The sequence below is a fragment of the Podarcis raffonei genome, chromosome 4 (assembly GCF_027172205.1).
Source record: "Podarcis raffonei isolate rPodRaf1 chromosome 4, rPodRaf1.pri, whole genome shotgun sequence".
Taxonomy (NCBI): domain Eukaryota; kingdom Metazoa; phylum Chordata; class Lepidosauria; order Squamata; family Lacertidae; genus Podarcis; species Podarcis raffonei.
Window position 1 is genome coordinate 1,134,470 of NC_070605.1, and position 20,304 is coordinate 1,154,773.

A 20,304-nucleotide genomic window follows, 5' to 3' on the forward strand; every position below is an offset into this window, starting at 1 on the left:
TACTGTTATATGTGGGGCTGCCTCTGCAGACGGTTTGGAAAATTCAGTTGGTGCAAAATTCGGCAGTCAGGTTGCTCATCAGGGCGAGACAGTTTGAGCCGATTGCCCTGGCCGCCAATTAGTTTCTGGGCCCAACTCAAAAGTGCTGGTTTTGACCTATAAAGCCTCAGGGTTGCAATACCTTAAGGACCACCTCTCTTCAAATGAACCGACCCTGAGATCATCTTCTGAGGCCCTTCTTCGTGTGTCTCCTCCTTGAGACTGGGGCCTTCTCTGCAGTGGCTCCCTGTCTGTGGACTGCTCTCCCCAGGGAAGTTTGCCTGGTGCCTTCATTATACATTTTTAGGCACCAGGTGAAAATGTTCCTCCTCCACTAGGCCTTTGGTTGATTCATACTCTGCAGCCCTTTAAATGTGTTTGTGTGATTATATTATTATGTTCTGCATTATGCTTTTATTATTATGCTGCATAAAGTAACGTTCTAAATATTGTACATTTGGATAAAGGGTGGTATAGAAATTGAATGAATAAAGAAATCCTTATTCTTGCTCTCAGTGTTCTTTGCATCTGGAACAATAATCTGCTGCCTTTGAAATTTTCAGATTCGGCTTGATTTCTGTGGCATCGGACAAATTCTAACGCAACCAGAATTTGAATAGAATTTGAATGGGGGGGGGGCTCTCAGTGGCTTCTGGCCCCAGCAGCTCAGCTCTGCCTCCATGGAGTAATAGCAGCAAGTTGCTTCTGCACTCGGGATCCTGGTTTTGGCCTTCCCATTGGGCCTCTGGTTGGCCACTGAGCATTGCAAGAGATCAGCCGCTAAATATCACGATATGTTAGATACAGGTGAAACTCGAAAAATTCGAATATCGTGGAAAAGTTCATTTATTTCAGTAATTCAACTTAAAAGGTGAAACTAATATATGATGCCTCATTTAATATTCTAATTTTCTAATCTCATATATTAGTTTCACCTTTTAAGTTGAATTACTGAAATAAATGAACTTTTCCATGATATTCTGGGTCAGGAAGCCCCCCAGCTGGCAAGATGTCTTGCCAGCTCAAAATGTCTGGAACTGGTCTTCTGATCTGAGCGCCATACCGGTTGCTTTGCCCCGGGCCCTGGCAACCCTTGCTAGGCCACTGCACGCAAGGACGTTCCCCACCCTTTGAGTCCTCCCCACACCCACCCTGCCAACAGATGCCAGGACAAGAATGTTTCCAGAGTTGCACCTTTATTGATGGTGGGAGTTCTGCCAATCAAGGAGAGCCACGAGGGTCCCTGGAGAAGCAACGAAGCACCATGATCTGCATCTTGGGCTCCAGCAAGGAGGCGACCCCCCCCCCCTAGAATGGCTGGCCAGCTCCCAGAGGCAGGCAGGAGGCATTGGGCAGGGAGGGGGCTGCCCCACAAGGGAAAGAGGGCGGGCGCTCTCCCTCCCACCAGCCATTTTTGGTATCCAGTGGTTCCAAAGTCACTTGTGGCAACTCATTAAAGAAGTGGTTAAGACACCAATGAAGGCAGCATATGGTCACAGCACCAGGGGTGGGGGAGGGGCTGGCCACCTACAGGCACCCAAGGGCCACGGGGCCCAAAGGCAGGGCCTGAGCCAGGGACCCCGGGAGAGGTGGGCTATGTGTATTTCTTGGGGTGTGGCTGCGGAGAAGGTCCCCTGTGCTTTTTCTCCAAGGGCCACCAATAGCCCGTCTTGGCATTGCGTGGGGTTGGGCTAGATGACCCGGTGGTCCCTCCCGACTCTGCAAGTTCTGAAACACAGCCACGGGGGCACTGAAGGGAAAGAAGCCGAGAACCTGCACTGCCAGCCCCGCTCTGGAGAGCTAGAGGCCGCCTCTACTTCTGGTTGGGCCTAGAGGTGGTGGCGGCAGGCAGTCTACTGTTGCACAGGTGGTGCGCAACCCCTTTGGGGATGGGCTCCCACTGATATGGCCCCCTCAACCGCACCCCATGGCAGAGCAGGCGCCACCTCCCAGTGAGAGAGAGGGCAAGGTGGTTAAGGCAAGCCTGGCATTGGACCTCAAGGCAGCACAGGAACACAAAGCGGGCACCTCCCTGCTAAAAGACACTCTGTACATGCCCAACCTTCCTCTCCCTTGAAATTCTAACCACAGAATTTGGCTCTTGTCCAACCCCAAACACCAAAGCCCCAAAGTTCAAGTTCAGGAGCTGTTAACCTTTTCCATGTGTTCTGTCCACCTTCCCAAACTGGCAACCTGGAGTCCAAGGCACCTCGACTGTGTTGCCAGGAGCCGTGGGGAAAGTGCCCCTATCTGCTCGGCCCCCTAGATGGTGATCCTTTGTGCTATGTAGCCGGGCTTGATTTCTGCCTTCCGGTCTCTGCCCCCCAGACCATGAACCTAACCCACACATCTCACAACCCGTTTCCTCACTAGTGCTGTCCTGGGAGAGGCAACCAGACACCCTGCCTCTCCACCCCCAAGTGGTGGCAGTGCCCATCACCAAGGCCTTTGTGCATTAGCAGACCCACTCACGAAAATGCCCCTGTCCCCTCAGTGCCTGTCAGAGGGGCGTCTCCTGCTTGTACTCGTAGCCGCAGGTGGGGCCCTCAAACTGCAGCTTGATAGCTGCCTTGAGGTGTAGGTGGGGGTCCAGGGTGTCGATGGAGAGGAGCAAGGGGCTCCCCACAGCCTCCCCGTTGTGCTTGTCCTGAGCCACTGTGGGTCGGGGCGGGGCAGCGAGGGCAGCCTGGCGCCGGCGAGGCAGCGAGTGCTGTTGGATCTGCTGGGCGAAGCTGAGGGTGTCCACGGGGACCGTCTGCGCGGTGGCCAGCGAGTGAAAAGTGGAGGAGGTGGCGGCGCCCGAGGAACACAGGGAGGCCTGCGACTTGGGATGCTGGCCTGCCGCCGAGTCCAGCGAGGCTGAGGGGGAGCTGCCCACGGAGCCCGGGGAGCCGGGCGCAGCCCCATGCCCCTCCAGCAGCCGCAGGACGTCCCGGTGGCCCCGCTTGGCCGCCACACGCAGCGGGGTCCGGCCGGCTCTGTCGAGGATGCCAGGGCTGGCCCCATGCTGCAGCAGGACTTTTGCCACCTCTGCCTGCCCCTCCTGGGCGGCGATGCCCAGCGCTGTGGCCCCCTGGTTGCAGGCATGGTCAGGCTGAGCCCCGCCCTCCAGCAGCAGCCGGGCGATCTGGGCGTGGCCCCTCCAGGCTGCCAGGTGCAGGGCAGAACGGCGCTCCGTGTCCAACGCATCCACATCGGCCCCGTAGCTCAGCAGCAGTTGAGCCGCCTTGGCGTGGCCCTGCCAGCAGGCCACATGCAGGGCTGAGCGTCCCTGGGCGTCCTGCCCCTCTAGCCCAGCCCCATTCTCCAGCAGCAGCTCCGCCATCTCCAGGCGCCCCTCAAGTACCAGCAGGTACAGCATGGGGCGCCCCTCAGCATCCGAGAGGTTGACGTCGGCCCCCTTGCGCAGGAGCAGCTCAGCCGTGGATCGGTGGCCGCCCAGCATGGCCAGCGAGAGGGCGGAGAGCCCATCGTAGCCCTGATGGTCGATGGGGGAGCCGCGGTCCAGCAGGAGCTGCACGGTGTCCATGTGGCCCTCCTGGGCAGCCAGCATCAGGGGCACCCTCCCATCTCGGTTCGTTTCCGCCACACGGGCCCCGGCCTCCAGGAGCGCGGCGCACGTCCTGGCGTGGCCCTGCCAGGCGGCTAGGTGCAGTGGGGTCCAGCCCAGGGCATCCCGGTGGTTCTCGTCCAGGCCTCTCTCCAGCAGCGCCCGAACCACCGCCTCGCTGCCCTGCCCAGCGGCCACACCCAGTGCCGTGCGTCCCTCACCGTCCAGCCCGTCGACGGCTGCCCCCCAGAGCAGCAAGGTGTCCACCACAGCACGGTGGCCCATGGAGGCGGCTGCCAGCAGAGGGGCACAACCAGCCCCGTCGGCCTCGTCCACGTCCGCCCCGGCCTCCAGCAGCAGCTCCACCACGTCGGCGTGGCCCTCATAGGCGGCCACGAGCAAGGGGGTCATGCCATCCCGGTCCTTGTGCCCCGGGGACGCCCCGTAGTCCAGGAGGAGCTCCACCACCTTGGCATAGCCGCGGCTGGCAGGCACGCACAGGGCCGCCACCGACAGGGCCGTGCGCCCGTCCACGTCGGCGTGGTCCACGTGGGCTCCGTGCGCCAGCAGCAGCGCCACAATCTCGCGATGCCCCATGTAGGCAGCCGCAATGAGTGCTGTGCGTCCCTCTGTATCTGCCCGGTTGAGATCAGCTCCGTGCTCCAGCAGTGTGGCAACTATCTCCTCGTGGCCCCCCCAGGCCGCCGCCCTCAGCGCCGTCCTCCCTTCTGCGTCAGCACAGTCCACGTTGGCGCCGGCTCGTAGCAGGACCCCCACGGCCTCACCGTGGCCCCCCCAGGCGGCTGCCCGCAGCGCCGTCCAGCCCTCCCGGTCAGGGCGATCTACCTGGGCGCCGTGTGCCAGCAAACAGAGCAGGACTTTGGTGTGGCCCTGGCGGGCAGCCAGGGTCATGGGCGTCTGCCCGTGCCGGTCCGGGACCTCGGCCTGTGCCCCACGTGCCAGGAGGAGACCCGCCACCTCATGGTTGCCGCTGTGAGCGGCGCTGGCCAGCAGGGTGCGCCCTGTGACGTCCCGCTGGTTGACACTGGCACCGTTTTCCAGGAGCAGCCGCACCGAGTCCTCCCTCTCGAGGGCCTGTTGAAGGGATGGTCCAGGCCCCTGGGAACCCATCCGTGCCCCCGCCAGCACCAGAAGCTCCAGCACCGCAGGCGCCAGGGGCAGCAGCAGCGCCTCCTCAGGCTCCAGGCAGCGCTCGACTGGCGCCCCGCACCACACCAGCCACAGCGCCAGCTGCCAAGCCTCCATGCCCAGTTCGGCGTGCAGCAGGTGGTGCGCCAGTTCATGCACCTGCTCGGGCAACAGCGCAGGTGCGCGGCACGAGGCGCTCATGGCGAGGGAGGCGTGCCCACGGGCCGGGCAGCAGAGGTACCTCTGGGTGCAGTGCTTGACGTCGCAGAGCCACTCGGCGAAGCTGGCGTGGAAGAGGATGCAGGTGCCACTGGGTCCCTGGTGCAGTAGCGGCGCTAGGGATGCCAGCCAGCCCTCAAATTCCTCCCGGGGCACTGGGCGGCGAGTCCACACCGCAGCGTACAGCTCCATGGGGCGCAGGGGGCGCGGTGCAGCCAGGAGGGCCTCCAGCAGGGGGCGGACAAGGGCAAAGTCCTGGCCCGGGAAGAGACGCTGGCACAGCCAGAGGTAGAGGCCGTAGAGGGTGCCCGGGATGTGGCGCACCTCGCGCAGGGTGACCAGCTCGCCCGCCACGCCGTCCAGCACCCGCTCCAGGTACAGCAGGCACCCGTTGCTCTTGATGTGCAGCTGGCTCAGGGCCTCGGCCGTGTCGTGGGTCAGGTGGCGCCGGAGGGGCTCCTCCCGGTCCAGCCGCGCCAGGATGTACTGCTGGACATCGCAGACCACTGGCTCCCGGCGAAGGTCGTCCAGGCACAGGCGCCGGAACCCTGCGGGGCGTCGAGGGGACAACCGAGGGGTGAGAAGGGGCTGGGTCTCCCCCCAAAAAGCCCCCCCACAAAAATGTGAGCCCCCCAAAAGTGGGGATAGCATGCCAACAGTCGGCTGCACTTGGCACCCACAGGGGCACCCTGGAAAGTGCCATGAAATAGTAATAATATCCTGTATATGCCATCTTTTCCTCAAGGCTCAAGGTGGTTTTCACTACTAAAAGCTTTAAAAATACTAAAGATTATGGTTGCATTGTGGTTTTATTCTGTATTTTTATGCTGTGAACTGTTTCAGGATCATTATTATAGATTATTATAGATCAGTGCTTCCCAAACTTGGGTCTCCAGCTGTTTTTTTAATAATTTTTATTAAACTTTCTGTTTTACAATTTAAAATACTCATTTTACATCCTTAATATATCAAGACTGCCCTTCTTCTCTTTCCATGGTTCATTTTACATATCACAAATCCCTGCATATTTTACAAAAACTATACCAATCAGTATTCCATTATTGCATCCACCAAAACTTATTTACCCTGTTGAATTTATCTTAATTCTGCCAGCATTTTCAGCTGTAAACAATTATTGCCCATATATTCAATAAAAGTTTTCCAATTGCAGATTGGTTCTCCAGCTGTTTTTGGACTACAACTCCCATCATCCCAACCTATCAGGCGCAGTGGTGAGGGAGGATGGGAACTGTAGTCCAAAAATAGCTGGAGACACAAGTTTGGGAAACACTGTTCTAAATTAAGGTAAAGGTAAAGGTACCCTGACCATTAGGTCCAGTCGTGACCGACTCCGGGGTTGCGGCACTCATCTCGCTTTATTGGCCGAGGGAGCCGGCATACAGCTTCCGGGTCATGTGGCCGGCATGACTAAGCCGCTTCTGGCGAACCAGAGCAGCACACAGAAACGCTGTTTACCTTCCCGCCGGAGCAGGAACTATTTATCTACTTGCACTTTGACGTGCTTTCGAACTGCTAGGTTGGCAGGAGCTGGGACCGAGCAACGGGAGCTCACCCCGTCGTGGGGATTCGAACTGCCGACCTTCTGATCAGCAAGCCCTAGGCTCTTTGGTTTAACCCACAGCGCCACCCCATCTAAATTCTAAATTATCTAAGTTCTAAATTATCATACTGTAAAACTGGAAGGTACCATCCAGTCCAACCCCCTGCAATGCAATGATAATAATATTTATTTCTGTCTTTATTTACGCCCCACCCACCCCAGCAATAATCTTTTGCCCAACACAGGACTTGAACCCACAACCCTGAAAGTAAGAGTCTCATGCTCTTCCAACTGAGCTATCCCAGATGAAGGGTGATATGCAACTTTAAAGAAGATTAATGTTAAAGAGAAGTTAGCTGCATATCGGGCATTGCACTGGGGACTTCTGAAGCCATTTCTGAAGAGCCGCCCGGCTTTTAGAGACCCCAGCGGACCCAAGTCCATGGCCCCCCTCCCCTTTGGCTGGGCCCCCCCTCACCGTTGAAGAGGCGTAGCACCCCCTTGCTGTGGGAGCGGGCAGTGCAGACCAGGAGCAGCCAGGGGGGCAGCAGCTGCAGGTGGCCCCCCAGGAGCTGGGCGATGGTCCGGCTGGGCCCCGGAGGGGGGGCTCGCTCCTCCTCGCGCTCCGCCTGGCCGGCGTCCAGAGCGTCCACCACCAGCAGGAGGGGCTTGGCGGGGGGCGGCAGGTCCAGCAGGGGCAGCAGGACGGCCCTGGGGATGGAAGAAGGAGGGAAGGAAGGGTGAAATTAAAAAAAGGGGGGAAATGATGTCCAACGAGTTGAAGAAAATGTTCCAATTAACATTTGTAAAAAAAGCCTGAAGCATTTTAGGAAAAGACCTGCCAAGGAAACTGAAAAATATCTCTTTTTTTTTTTTGAGTTTTTTTATTTTCAATGCAGAATCATAACAAAAATTACAAACATTGAATCCAAAATAATACTATCCAGACAAAAATCCCGGGAACATATAGAAAAAAAACAGAAAAGGAAAAGGAAAAAAAAAAAGCAAAGGAAACGAAACTAAACAAAGACAAAAAAGCACACACCTACAGAACAAAACCATATCATTACGTACATAAACACAAATTGACTTCCTTCCTTTGTTCTAAGACCTCAAAAAATTTACTCTTCCTGTATTGTTGTGTCTAATTAGATTACTTCCATCTTTGTGCTTTTTTACACCATTTTTCTTATTCTTTAACCCTGTAAAGCATCATTCATTACATACCAATATACTAACTCCAGAACAATGTTTTTTCATATAGTCTTTAGCACAACCCCATTCTTTTAATAATTTCTGGTCCGATTGCCCCCTTATGTAAGCTGTGAGTCTTGCCAGATTTATGTATTCACAAAATTTAATTTGCCAATCTTTCACTGATGGAATTTTTCTGAAACTGAAAAATATCTTATGTATACGACAACGGTGGTGAGAGTCTTAATAGCACAAGGATGGAAATCCCGACCGAAGAAGTGTGGCAAGAGAAACCGATGGACTAAGCGGAATTGGCGAAATTGACTCATAAACTACGAGATAAGGACAACTGTGACTTTAAAGAAGAATGGGAACCTTTTACAAATTACCTAAAGAAACAACAAAATGAACTGGACTCCTTGGCAGGTTTTGAATAAACATGCACAAACTTTTTATTGGTAACATGTTTGTTGTTGTTGTTTAGTCGTTTAGTCGTGTCCGACTCTTCGTGACCCCCTGGACCAGAGCATATATTGGTAACATATATATAGATACATTAAGGATCTTTACAATTTTATAATATGCAGAGAATAACAAGTGTTGAAAACACAGAGAGAGGAGCTGAGGGAAGTCGGGGTGGGGGGAGAGAGGGTTTTTCTTTTTGGGGGAGGGAAAAATGGGGAGGGGGAATTGAGGATGATGTATCTTTGATAAATTGTTATGCTGGGGGGGCACACAATGTGAATATTGCAAATGGGGAACACCCAGAGGCATTCTTTCATATGTGGTCGACTTGTAAAAGGGTAAAAAATATATTGGGAAATAATTCATAATGAATTGGAAAAAATGTTTAAAAGTACTTTCCCCCCCAAAAAAACCCAGAGTCTTTTCTGTTGGGGATAATTCAGACTGGAATTCCCAGGTGTCAGAAAAGGTTATTTATGTATGCCAATACTGTGGCACGTGTTTCGTTAGCCCAAAAACGGAAAACGAGCGAGGTCCCAAACAAAGAAGAATGGCAACTTGAGCTGATGGAATATGTGCAGCTGGCAGACTTAACATATAGAATAAGATCAGTTACAGAAAGGTAGCCGTGTTGGTCTGCCATAGTCAAAACAAAACAAAATTTTTCTTTCCAGTAGCACCTTAAAGACCAACTAAGTTAGTTCTTGGTATGAGCTTTCGTGTGCATGCACACTTCTTCAGATACATATCTACATGCCTCTAGCTACCATCCCAAACATACCAAACAGTCCATTGTATATAGCCAGGCACTACGTTACAGCCGTATCTGTTCCAATTCTACAGACAGAGGCTCTCACCTAAGAGATCTACAGCAAACCTTTTTAGAACTAAAATACCCAGGAGATGAAGTTAGACAATAGATCAACAGAGCCAGACAGATACCCAGAGAGAACTTGCTGCAAGACAGACCCAAAAAAGAAAATAACAGAACACCTCTAGTCATCACATACAGCTCCCAAGTTAAAACAGTACAACGCATCATCAGAGATCTACAACCTCTCCTGGACAATGATAGTTCTCTTTCTCAAGCTCTGGGAGGAAGACCTTTCATTGCCTACAGACAGCCACCTAATCTTAAACAACTCCTAACCCACAATAATACTACAACCAGACGTAACACGGACACTGGCACCAGAGCCTGCAATAAACCCAGATGCCAACTTTGCTGCCACATACACCTGGACAACACCATTACTGGCCCCAACAACATCACACATACCATCTCGGGACTATTTAATTGCTCATCGTCTAACATTGTATATGCCATCAAATGCCAACAGTGTCCTTCAGCTCTCTATATTGGACAAACAGGCCAAACCTTACGCCAAAGAATAAACGGACATAAATCGGACATCAAGAATCACAAGACAGAGAAACCAGTAGGAGAACACTTCAATCTCCCAGGACATTCTATACAAGATCTCAAAGTAGCTGTTTTACTACAAAGGAATTTCAGAAATAGACTGGAAAGAGAAGCTGCTGAATTGCAACTCATTACCAAACTTAAAACCATGGAGAGACCTGGTCTGAACAAAGACATTGGATTCTTATCTCATTATACATGACAAAGCCAATGTTTCAAGTGCATCTGAAGAAGTGTGCATGCACACGAAAGCTCATACCAAGAACTAACTTAGTTGGTCTTTAAGGTGCTACTGGAAAGAAAAAATTTTTTTTGTTTTGAATATAGAATAAGAGAACAAGAAGAAAACATGTTTAGAGAAGAGTGGAAAACGTTTATTGAATATATGGGGGGGAATTGTGTACAGCTGAAAAGGTGGTCAGCATTAAGATCAATTCAACGTGGGGGGGGGGGATAGAGCGTTTGGGGCTTTTTAGTTTGGAGAAAAGGGGAGCCAAGTGGCGACAGGATAGCAAGGCAGCTCCTGGGCTCAGATCTTGCTTACGGGCAGCATGGATTTGATTTAAATAAATTTTTATTTTATTTTTTCAGAAAGACTCATTCTTGCTGGTATAATCTTAATATTTAAAACCAGGTGAAGGTTTCATTTCTGAAATAATAAATTCCCAGAGTAGTTTTTTACACTTATATCAAAAATTACTTTGGTTATACTATTAGAAATACATAGATAACTATGAAATTATTGTGAGGTTTAATTAGTTAACTGTTTATATTTGGACAACTTTTCTGCTGTACTTTATTGCAAGGAGGGGAAAAAGCAACCATTTCCTTAATAACAATTTATTTAACTAAAACAATAACGTTCTAGCAAATGTATCCATGTTGGTTAACTGATGTGGCTAAACAAACAAACAAAAAACTTAGACTGAGTTTTAACACACATGAAAAACAAAATCCTTATTTCCTAATGAATAGCCTTTGGACTATAACGTAACTTAAATAGAAAACTATCTTTAGAATGACTTTTCCTCCAAAAGCATTTTATTTTAAATTTTAAAAAATCCACTATTTTTATTTTTTTGATGACTGGTTTTTACCCACCCTTGAGAGCCAGCAAACTCTTATGACACTTTTATGGAGCCTCCAGGTGCAGCGGCAGTCTACCTCAATTTCCAGGTATTTTGAGGGGTTTTTGGCCACTGTGAGAACAGGACGCCAGGCTCGATGGGCCTGATCCAGGAGGAGGAGGGGAGATCCTGCCCTCCGGACAGTGGGGAGACCAGGATGCCACTCCCAGGGGGGCTGTGCGGGGGCTCTCTCTCACCTGCGAAAGGCTTCGTCCGGGTCCTTCTTGCACTGCACATTCTCCAGGGTGCTCTGGGCATCCGCCCGGCCCAGGCGCTCTCCGTACCCGGGCAGCAGGGGGCACCGCCGGATCTGCGCCACCAGCCGGAGGAGGAAGCCTCGGGGGGAGCAGGTGGTGCCATCGTGGGGCTGGCAGAAGTGCCAGGCCAAGGCGCTCTCGCCCAGCCCCACCCGGCGCCCCGCCTCGGAGGTGGGCCACAGCGCCTCAGTGCACAGGGCCGTCTTGCCGCTGCCCGGGCCCCCCGTCACCAGCACCCCCCCGCCCCCCTCCAGGCTGAGCGCCAGCCGGCCCAGCGCCCACTCCCGGCAGTAGAAGGGCTTGCCCTGAAGCAGGCTGCCAGAGGGCTCCATGCCAGGCCCGGGGCATGGCGGGGTCCGGGCGGTGGTGGCACCGAGGGAGGGGTCCGGGCCGGTTCCGTGGGCGAGGTGGGGGGCTGGGAAGTGGGGCGGGGGAGAAGCCTAGGAGAGAGAGAGAGAAAGGGTTAAGCCATGTGGCAGTGGGGAAGGGGCACAAGGGCAGAACACCCGCTTGGCATGCAGAATGCCAATCCAGGCTGTGAGACAGACCCCCCCCCCACTGCTGCCAGTCGGAGTAAGTGATGCTGAGTTTCCCCCAGGGCCTGGCCCTCTGTTCCTTTACCAGGCAACTTTTCCTAAAGAACCAGGACTAACAGGAATGGGGGACTTGGAAGGGACCCCGAGGGTCATCCAGCCCAACCCGCTGCAATTCAGGGATCGTCTGCCCAACCCGCTGCTTGAACCCACGGCCTTGAGGATCTCACGCTCTGCTGAGCTTCCTCTCAGAGACAAGGGGTGGCAGCGGAGTGGGAAAGCGCCTGCTTGGCAAGCAGAAGGTCCCCGCCGGCACAAACCCCAGTTGGCGGCATCTTTGGGAAGGCCTGGGGGGGGGGCACCCTGCCCAAAATCCCAGAGAGAAGCTGCCAGCCAGAGCGCTGGCCGTCCTGCACCAGATGGGCTGGGTGTCTGAGTCAGCTTTCTGTGGCCCCAGGGCTGAAAGGAAAGGCTTTCCCTCCGGGGCCAAACACCTGCTTGGAGTGCAGAAGGCTCCCAATGGGAGAAAGGTCTGCTGCCGGTCAGAACAGGCTGCACTGAACTCAATGGAGTCAAGGGTCTGAGTCTGACAGTCCTACCCATGGCACCCCCTTCTTTGAACTCTGGGTGCTGAACAGCACCCCACGCCTCCATGCCCCCCAACACTGGCTGACCTTTGCTGCCAGAATCTCTCCCCTCCTGCGGCCCGTCTCTTCCTTCTGCTGGCACCCAAGGGCCCCGCCGGTCAGGGTGCGGAGGGCGGCTGCCTCAGCAGGAGCAGCGGATGCTGATTCATCCCCCCCACCCCACCCTCAGCAGCCGGGCCAGTAACCCCCTCCTGCCCAAGGTGCTCTTGCTGTAGACGCGGGGGGGGGGGGCAAGCAGGATGCCGGCTCCCTCCCTCTCCCGATCAGACCCAACCGAGGGAACCAGGATGTGCTTCCGCACCCCCAGCCCTGGAAATCACTCCCCCCACAAGAAGGAAAGGGGTGTTGCATGCCGGGGGGGGGCGCACCTCCAGCCCAGCCAGGCCGGGCCAGTCCTTCCGCTGCAGACATGCCCAGCCGCACCTTGTGCAATGGGGAGACACTCCCTCTGCCCCCCCCCACCGCGGTATTTATAGGGAAGGGCGGGGGGGGGGGGAGATTGCCCAGGCCGAGTCTTGCCTGGTCTTGCCCTGCACGGAGCAGGAAGCCCGAGGAGGGGGGGGGCTGGGCTGGGGGGGGGGAGAGCAGTCTCTGCAAGCCGAGGAATGCAGGATCTATTGGGGGGGGCAAGACGGAGCCAAGCCTCGACTTTCCCTCGGAAGCTGTGAAATGGGGCCATTTCGCGGAGCGGGGCCGGAGGGCTTGTAGGGTGGGTGCGGAAGGGGACGGCGGGGGGGGGCGCGGCCGGGCCTCTCCCTACAAGACCCCCGTGTGCATGTGTGCCCCCCCGCCGGGGCTGGCGAGGCGAGGACCGTCCAGCCCTGCAGGGAGGCGGAGCTCAGAAGAGGAATTGGGGGGGGACTGAAGGGGGCAGGAAATAAGGACCCCCATCTTCCCGCGCCCCCACTTCGCAACGGGGAGGGAGCAGAAAGGGGGCGCCTGAAGAGCTGGGGGGGGGGAGCGAAGTGGACGCCCGTCTGTCGGGGGGGCTGCAGAATGGGCAGCTTTTTCGGGGGGGGCTCCTTGGCTGGGGGAGGGGCGCTGCAAGGTGGCCGCAGGGAGGGGGAGGGGCCAGATTTTCCTGCCCCCCCCCGCAACGTGTCTTTTTCTTCCCCCCCCCCGCCCCAATCTGGCTTACCTGCTCCTCCTCCTCCTCCTCCTTCTTCCTCGGCTGGCCGGGCAGCCGCCAAACTTCCGCTCGCTCCGGCCGGGAGACAGGAAGGGGGAGGCGGCCCCGCGGGGACCCCCCCCCCCCTGTGCACGAGCGGAGGCGAGGGCGCCCCTGAGCGCGTGCGGAGCGCCGCGCCCCCCCCCCGCCGCCGAGAAGGAGGCTTCTGCAAAGCCCGGCCCCGCTCCGGGGCGCGTTGCCTAGGGAGTAAGTCTCTGCCCCCAATTGCAACCCCTGCCAAGGGGGGGGGGCCCTGGGCTCCTTTTGGGGGGAGGCGCTGGTCTGGCAAGGGATTGGGACCCGGGTCTGCAAAGGGGTCCCTGGGTGGGGGGTGACCATGGTTGGATGGTGCGCGGAGGTCAGGGTGGGGGCCTGCAAGATCACTAAATAAAAGGCAAAAAAGCCCCGCTCATTCCCCCCCCCCATCCTTTCCTCTCTTTTTCATGATGATACATTGTTAAAATGTAAAAAAAATAAATCTTCTTCCAGTATTTACTTATTCCATAAAATTTACACACCTCTTGATCGTAAAACAACAGCAACCTCAAAGCGCTTTCCAAAAAACATTAAAAAAAATGAAATTATCCATGCGGAGAGTTAGCAGCGAGAAGGTAAGACTTTTGGAAAGCTGAAAGAACAACAGGCTGGAAAAAACAGTTCCAGGCTGGCACTGACTTTGCAAGCCTCTGGGGGGTCTTGCCTGGAGGAGAAGGTGCTGGAAAGAGCCATGCAAAACCGCCTGTCTGGTGTCATGTGGCAGGGAGTTCCAAAGTGCAAGGATTGCCACACTGAAATATGAAGTGCTTACAAAAGCAGAAGGGGCATCAGGTGTCGCCTCTGGCAGTGCCCATTCTGCCAGTCAAAGGGGTCGTGAGTAGCTGGCACAAGGTCACCCACTAAGCTTCAGGGCCGGGGGGTGGGGTGGGGGTGGGATTTGAACTCTGATCTCCCAGGTCCTGGTCCCACACTCTTGACTGCTGCAGCACACTAGCTAACCCCCAGACTGGCATTTCAGTGGTTACCAGGAGACCCAACCCAGAACCGCCTTTGCGACTTATTCCTGACCCTGAACGTGAGAAGGAAACCGAGGAAATGCACTTCCAGAAAACACACTGGCTTTTGAACCTGCTTGTATTCCCCTTGAATCCAGTGGCAGTGAGTTCCAAAGCCCTTCCGGCTTTTGTGGACCTTCAGCTCCTTTGCTTCTGCCTTCCTGCCTTCCTGCAGGGGCCTGGCAAGATCCTGTTTGTCCAGGAGATGACGGCAAGGCCAGGACTCTGGGCTTCGGGCCAAAGCGGGTGGGATCCTGTCTGAAACCGGGATGCAGACGCCTTGTCCCAAGTCTCCGGGAAGGAAGCGGAGGCACAAAACAGCCGGATATCCTCTGGAGAGGGGCCAAGGGGGCAGGAGAAGCAGGTCTCGGGGGGGGGGAGGCCCAGAGGGTGAGATTGGGGTCCTTTGAGGACACCCCTCTCCCCGCTGCTGAGTGTCGGGGGAAAGGGCTGTGGGGTCAGCAGAATTGTAGAGCTGGAAGGGACCTAAGGGGTCATCTAGTCCAACCCTCTGCCACACTCACACGCAGGTGCCCAGGCTGGACCACTGGCACACAGGGAGGCCCAGGACCGGTTGCCGCCATTGTTAGATGACACACTTATCTCTCCCTCGCCACCTTTCACAGAGCGCATAGTTAAACACTGGTCGCAACCCAGATGGCTTTAAAGCGGCCTGGGCAAGTTCATGGAGGAGGAGGGCACTGCCACCTTTACTTCCATATTTTTATTCCCACCCTAAACTTACTGCTTTATATGCCATAAAGATAAAGGGACCCCTGACCATTAGGTCCAGTCGCGGACAACTCGGGTTGCGGCACTCATTTCGCTCTATAGGCCGAGGGAGCCGGCGTTTGTCCGCAGACAACTTCCGGGTCATGTGGCCAGCGTGACTAAGCAACTTCTGGTGAACCAGAGCAGCGCCCGGAAACGCCGTTTACCTTCCCGCTGGAGTGGTACCTATTTATCTACTTGCACTTTGACGTGCTTTCAAACTGCTAGGTTGGCAGGAGCAGGGACCGAGCAATGGGAGCTCACTCCGTCACGGGGATTCGAACCGCCGACCTTCTGATCGGCAAGCCCTAAGCTCTGTGGTTTAACCCACAGCGCCACCCGTGTCCCTTTTTTATATGCCATCCTTTAATACAATTAGCCTCTATTTCACTTATTGTTGTTTTCATTCTGCTGCTCACAATTCGAACCCTGACCATGTTTCCATTTGACCATAACAGTTCTTCAAATAGTCTCCACTCTTCCAGGAACACTTTGCCTCTTTTATCTCTTATTTTTGCTCTCCATTTCCGCATAGTCCATCAACTTTTGAAGCCATTCCTCTTTAGTTGGGGCTTTTCCTGTCTGTTTCTGTGCAAAGGGCCGATTTCCCTTCCTGGGGAAGGACTTCCAGTACGCAAGGAGTTAACTGCTGGCAAGCTGCTCCTTCGCTGTCTGAGAAGGAGTCATGCTCTGCATGTCCAGGCAGCAGCACCAGGCCCACCTGCCTGTGCATGTCTCCTCAGAAGTAAGCCATGCTGGGCTTACTTCTAATCCAGAGTGCGGCTGCTAGACTGCTGACTGGGGGCGGCCGCCGAGACCACATAACACTGGTCTTGAAAGACCTACATTGGCTCCCAGTGCGTTTCTGAGCACTATTCAAAGTGTTGGTGCTGACCTTTAAAGATGGTATCGGCCCAGTATCCCTGAAGGAGCGTCTCCACCCCCATCGTTCAGCCCGGTCCACTGAGGTCCAGCGCCGAGGGCCTTCTGGTGGTTCCCTCATTGCAAGAATGAGGTTACAGGGAAGCAGGCAGAGTGCCTTCTCGGTGGTGGCACCCGCCCTGTGGAACGCCCTCCCATCAGATGTCAAAGAGAAGAACAACTACCAGACTTTTAGAAGACATCTGAAGGCAGCCCTGTTTAGGGAAGCTTTTAATGTTTGATGGACTACTGTATTTTAATATTTGGTTGGAAGCCAGCCAGAGTGGCTGGGCTGGGGAAACCCAGCCAGATGGGCGGGGTATAAATAATTAATAATTAATAATAATAATAATAATAATAATAATAATAATAATAATAATCTGCCCCAGGGAGCAGCAGGGAAGAATTGCTGCCTGAGACGGCAGAGGGTGGCTTTTATTAGGGAGTGAGACATCACACCAGGGGCCTGTTAAGGAAGTTTCAAAACTTGGGGTACCTTACTTAAAAGGTTTCCCCAACTTTGTTAGAATCTGGTCCTGTGGGTCTAAGAGTGGTCATGTTCAAGCAGGAGATTGCAGCCCAGTTAAAGGAACTAAACAGCGGCTGGTAAACCTGATCGTTTATTTGTTGCAACTAATTTTCCACTCCTGAGCCAGTGAAGAAGGAAGAACCCAGAACATCGGCTTTTATAAGTTCCCACAATTTCCCATAATATATTTCAAGAAGCATCATAAAAAAAAGTCAGAGAAGGCGGTGCGTTGTCAGGCAGAGATCTGAGTCCCAGACAGAGTCCTGTCCCTCAAGGCTGTGATTATTCTCCTGCCTTTCACCTTCCTTCACTTTCCCTTTTGTTACCTTGAATCAGTTGGGGAAATCTATTCTTGCTGCACCTGTTGAACTCCAGCCTGGGTTGGAGGTCCCTACATAGAATCATAGAATCATAGAATCATAGAGTTGGAAGAGACCACAAGGGCCATCGAGTCCAACCCCCTGCCAAGCAGGAAACACCATCAGAGCACTCCTGACATATGGTTGTCAAGCCTCTGCTTAAAGACCTCCAAAGAAGGAGACTCCACCACACTCCTTGGCAGCAAATTCCACTGTCAAACAGCTCTTACTGTCAGGAAGTTCTTCCTAATGTTTAGGTGGAATCTTCTTTCTTGTAGTTTGGATCCATTGCTCCGTGTCCGCTTCTCTGGAGCAGCAGAAAACAACCTTTCTCCCTCCTCTATGTGACATCCTTTTATATATTTGAACATGGCTATCATATCACCCCTTAACCTCCTCTTCTCCAGGCTAAACGTGCCCAGCTCCCTTAGCCGTTCCTCATAAGGCATCGTTTCCAGGCCTTTGACCATTTTGGTTGCCCTCCTCTGGACACGTTCCAGTTTGTCAATGTCCTTCTTGAACTGTGGTGCCCAGAACTGGACACAGTACTCCAGGTGAGGTCTGACCAGAGCAGAATACAGTGGCACTATTACTTCCCTTGATCTAGATGCTATACTCCTATTGATGCAGCCCAGAATTGCATTGGCTTTTTTAGCTGCCGCGTCACACTGTTGGCTCATGTCAAGTTTGTGGTCAACCAAGACTCCTAGATCCTTTTCACATGTACTGCTCTCAAGCCAGGTGTCACCCATCTTGTATTTGTGCCTCTCATTTTTTTTGCCCAAGTGCAATACTTTACATTTCTCCCTGTTAAAATTCATCTTGCTGGTTTTGGCCCAGTTCTCTAATCTGTCAAGGTCGTTTTGAAGTGTGATCCTGTCCTCTGGGGTGTTAGCCACCCCTCCCAGTTTGGTGTCATCTGCAAATTTGATCAGGATGCCCTTGAGTCCATCATCCAAGTCGTTGATAAAGATGTTGAATAAGACCGGGCCCAAGACAGAACCCTGTGGCACCCCACTAGTCACTCTTCTCCAGGATGAAGAGGAACCATTGATGAGCACCCTTTGGGTTCGGTCAGTCAGCCAGTTACAAATCCACTGAGTGGTAGCATAGTCAAGACCTCATTTTACCAGCTTCTTTACAAGAATATCATGGGGCACCTTGTCAAATGCCTTGCTGAAATCAAGGTAGGCTACATCCACTGCGTTCCCTTCATCTACCAGGCTTGTAATTCTGTCAAAAAACGAGATCAGGTTAGTCTGACATGACTTATTTTTCAGAAATCCATGCTGACTATTGGTGATCACAGCATTCCTTTCCAGGTGCTCACAGACTGTTTGCTTAATGATCTGCTCCAGAATCTTCCCTGGTATTGATGTCAGACTGACTGGGCGGTAATTATTTGGGTCCTCTCTTTTCCCCTTTTTGAAAATAGGGACAACATTTGCCCTCCTCCAGTCTGCCGGGACTTCGCCTGTTCTCCAGGAATTCTCAAAGATGACTGCCAGTGGTTCTGAAATCACATCTGCCAGTTCTTTTAATACTCTTGGATGCAGTTCATCTGGCCCTGGAGACTTGAATACATCTAGACTAGCCAAGTATTCTTGTACTATCTCCTTAGTTATTCTGGGCTGTGTTTCCTCTGCTGAATCATTTGCTCCAAATTCTTCAGGTCGGGCATTGTTTTCTTTATCGGAGAAGACTGAGGCAAAGAAGGCATTGAGGAGTTCAGCCCTTTCTGTGTCCCCTGTTTGCATTTCACCATCTTCTCCTCTGAGTGACCCCACTGTTTCTTTGTTCTTCCTTTTGCTACGAACATACCCATAAAAGCCTTTTTTGTTGCTTTTAACCTCTCTAGCAAGCCTGAGTTCATTCTGTGCTTTAGCTTTTCTGACTTTGTGTCTACACGTGCTGGCTATTTGTTTGAATTCCTCTTTGGTGGTTTCCCCCCTTTTCCATTTTTTGTACTCATCCTTTTTTAATCTTAACTCAGTTAAAAGTTCTTTAGATAGCCACCCTGGCTTCTTTAGGCACCTTCCATGTTTCCGTCTCATTGGTATTGCCTGAAGTTGTGCTTTTACTATCTCCCTCTTAACAAACTCCCAGCCATCATGAACTCCCTTTCCTTTTAGTATTACTGTCCATGGGATCTCACCCAGCACTTCCCTAAGTTTTATGAAGTCGGCTTTCTTAAAGTCGAGAAATTGAGTCCTAGTATGCTTGGCTGCTCCTTTCCGCTGTATAGTAAACTTCAGAAGAGCATGATCACTCGCGCCTAATGATCCTTCCACTTCTACCCCACTAACCAGGTCATCAACATTGGTTAGGACCAGATCTAAAATGGCTGTTCCTCTTGTAGCTTCTCCCACTTTCTGGACAATGAAGTTGTCTGCAAGGCCAGTGAGGAATCTGTTTGACCTTATGCTCTTGGCTGAGTTTGACATCCAGCAAATATCCGGGTAATTGAAGTCCCCCATTACTACTATCTCCCTTCCTTTTGCATGCTTGGCCATCTGTTCCAGGAAGGCATCATCTATGTCCTCCGTTTGGCTTGGGGATCTATAGTAAACTCCCACAATGAGGTCACTGTTATTCTTCTCTCCCTTAATTTTGACCCAAATGCTCTCACTTTGGCTTTGAGGTTCTAAATCTTGGATGTCTTCACAGGTATACACATCCCTGACATATAACGCCACTCCTCCTCCTTTCTTGTCTGGTCTGTTTCTCTGAAAGAGATTGTATCCCTCCATTATTACATTCCAATCGTGGGACTTATCCCACCAGGTTTCAGTGATGCCTATTATGTCATATTTAGTTTGCTGTACCAAGAGCTCAAGCTCATCTTGTTTATTTCCCATACTTTGCGCATTAGTGTACAGACATTGAAGTCCATTAATCATTCCCCCGTGTCTCTTATTTAAGGATTTTTTCCTCCCACCACTAGGTCTGCGTGCTGTTTGCTCCATTCGGTCTATGACATTTGGATGATCATCTTCATCAATTGATAGACTCCTACCTTCAGGAGCACTGTCTCCCTCCCCCACATTAGTCAGTTTAAAGCCCTCCTGATGAGGTTTCTGAGATTTTTTGCAAAAACATTCCTACCAACCGTTGTGAGGTGCAGCCCATCGCTTGCCAGAAGTCCATCTTCAAGAAACTGCATTCCGTGATCTAAGAATCCAAACCGTTCCTGTTTACACCATTTGCGAAGCCAGTTGTTCACTTCCACTATTTTTCCCTCTCTCCCTGGGCCACGTCGTTCAACTGGGAGGACAGATGAGATGACAATTTGTGCATTTAATTGCTTCAATTTCCTGCCCAGAGCCTCGTAATCTCTTTT

General features: G+C 52.8%; 2 protein-coding genes across 8 annotated transcripts in view; one reads left to right on the forward strand and one right to left on the reverse strand.

Annotated features, from left to right (window-relative positions):
- LOC128412017 (zinc finger protein 420-like) overlaps positions 1-20,304 on the forward strand; it is a 983,187-nt gene that overhangs the window by 139,162 nt on the left and 823,721 nt on the right. The gene's annotated exons all lie outside the window — the stretch shown is intronic.
- Positions 1,219-13,316, reverse strand: LOC128412016 (ankyrin repeat domain-containing protein 50-like). 3 transcript variants are annotated; one of them, XM_053384745.1, is made up of 4 exons: positions 13,303-13,316; positions 10,925-11,424; positions 6,997-7,229; positions 1,219-5,505 (listed from the first exon to the last, which is right to left on the reverse strand). In XM_053384745.1, exons 2-4 carry the CDS (start codon positions 11,314-11,316, stop codon positions 2,540-2,542), a joined length of 3,591 nt encoding a protein of 1,196 aa, XP_053240720.1. In that variant the 5' UTR covers positions 11,317-11,424; positions 13,303-13,316; the 3' UTR covers positions 1,219-2,539. The 3 variants fall into 3 exon arrangements, with proteins under 3 accessions (XP_053240720.1, XP_053240719.1, XP_053240718.1); XM_053384744.1 differs by lacking the exon at positions 13,303-13,316 and adding an exon at positions 12,533-12,604; XM_053384743.1 differs by lacking the exon at positions 13,303-13,316 and adding an exon at positions 12,192-12,486.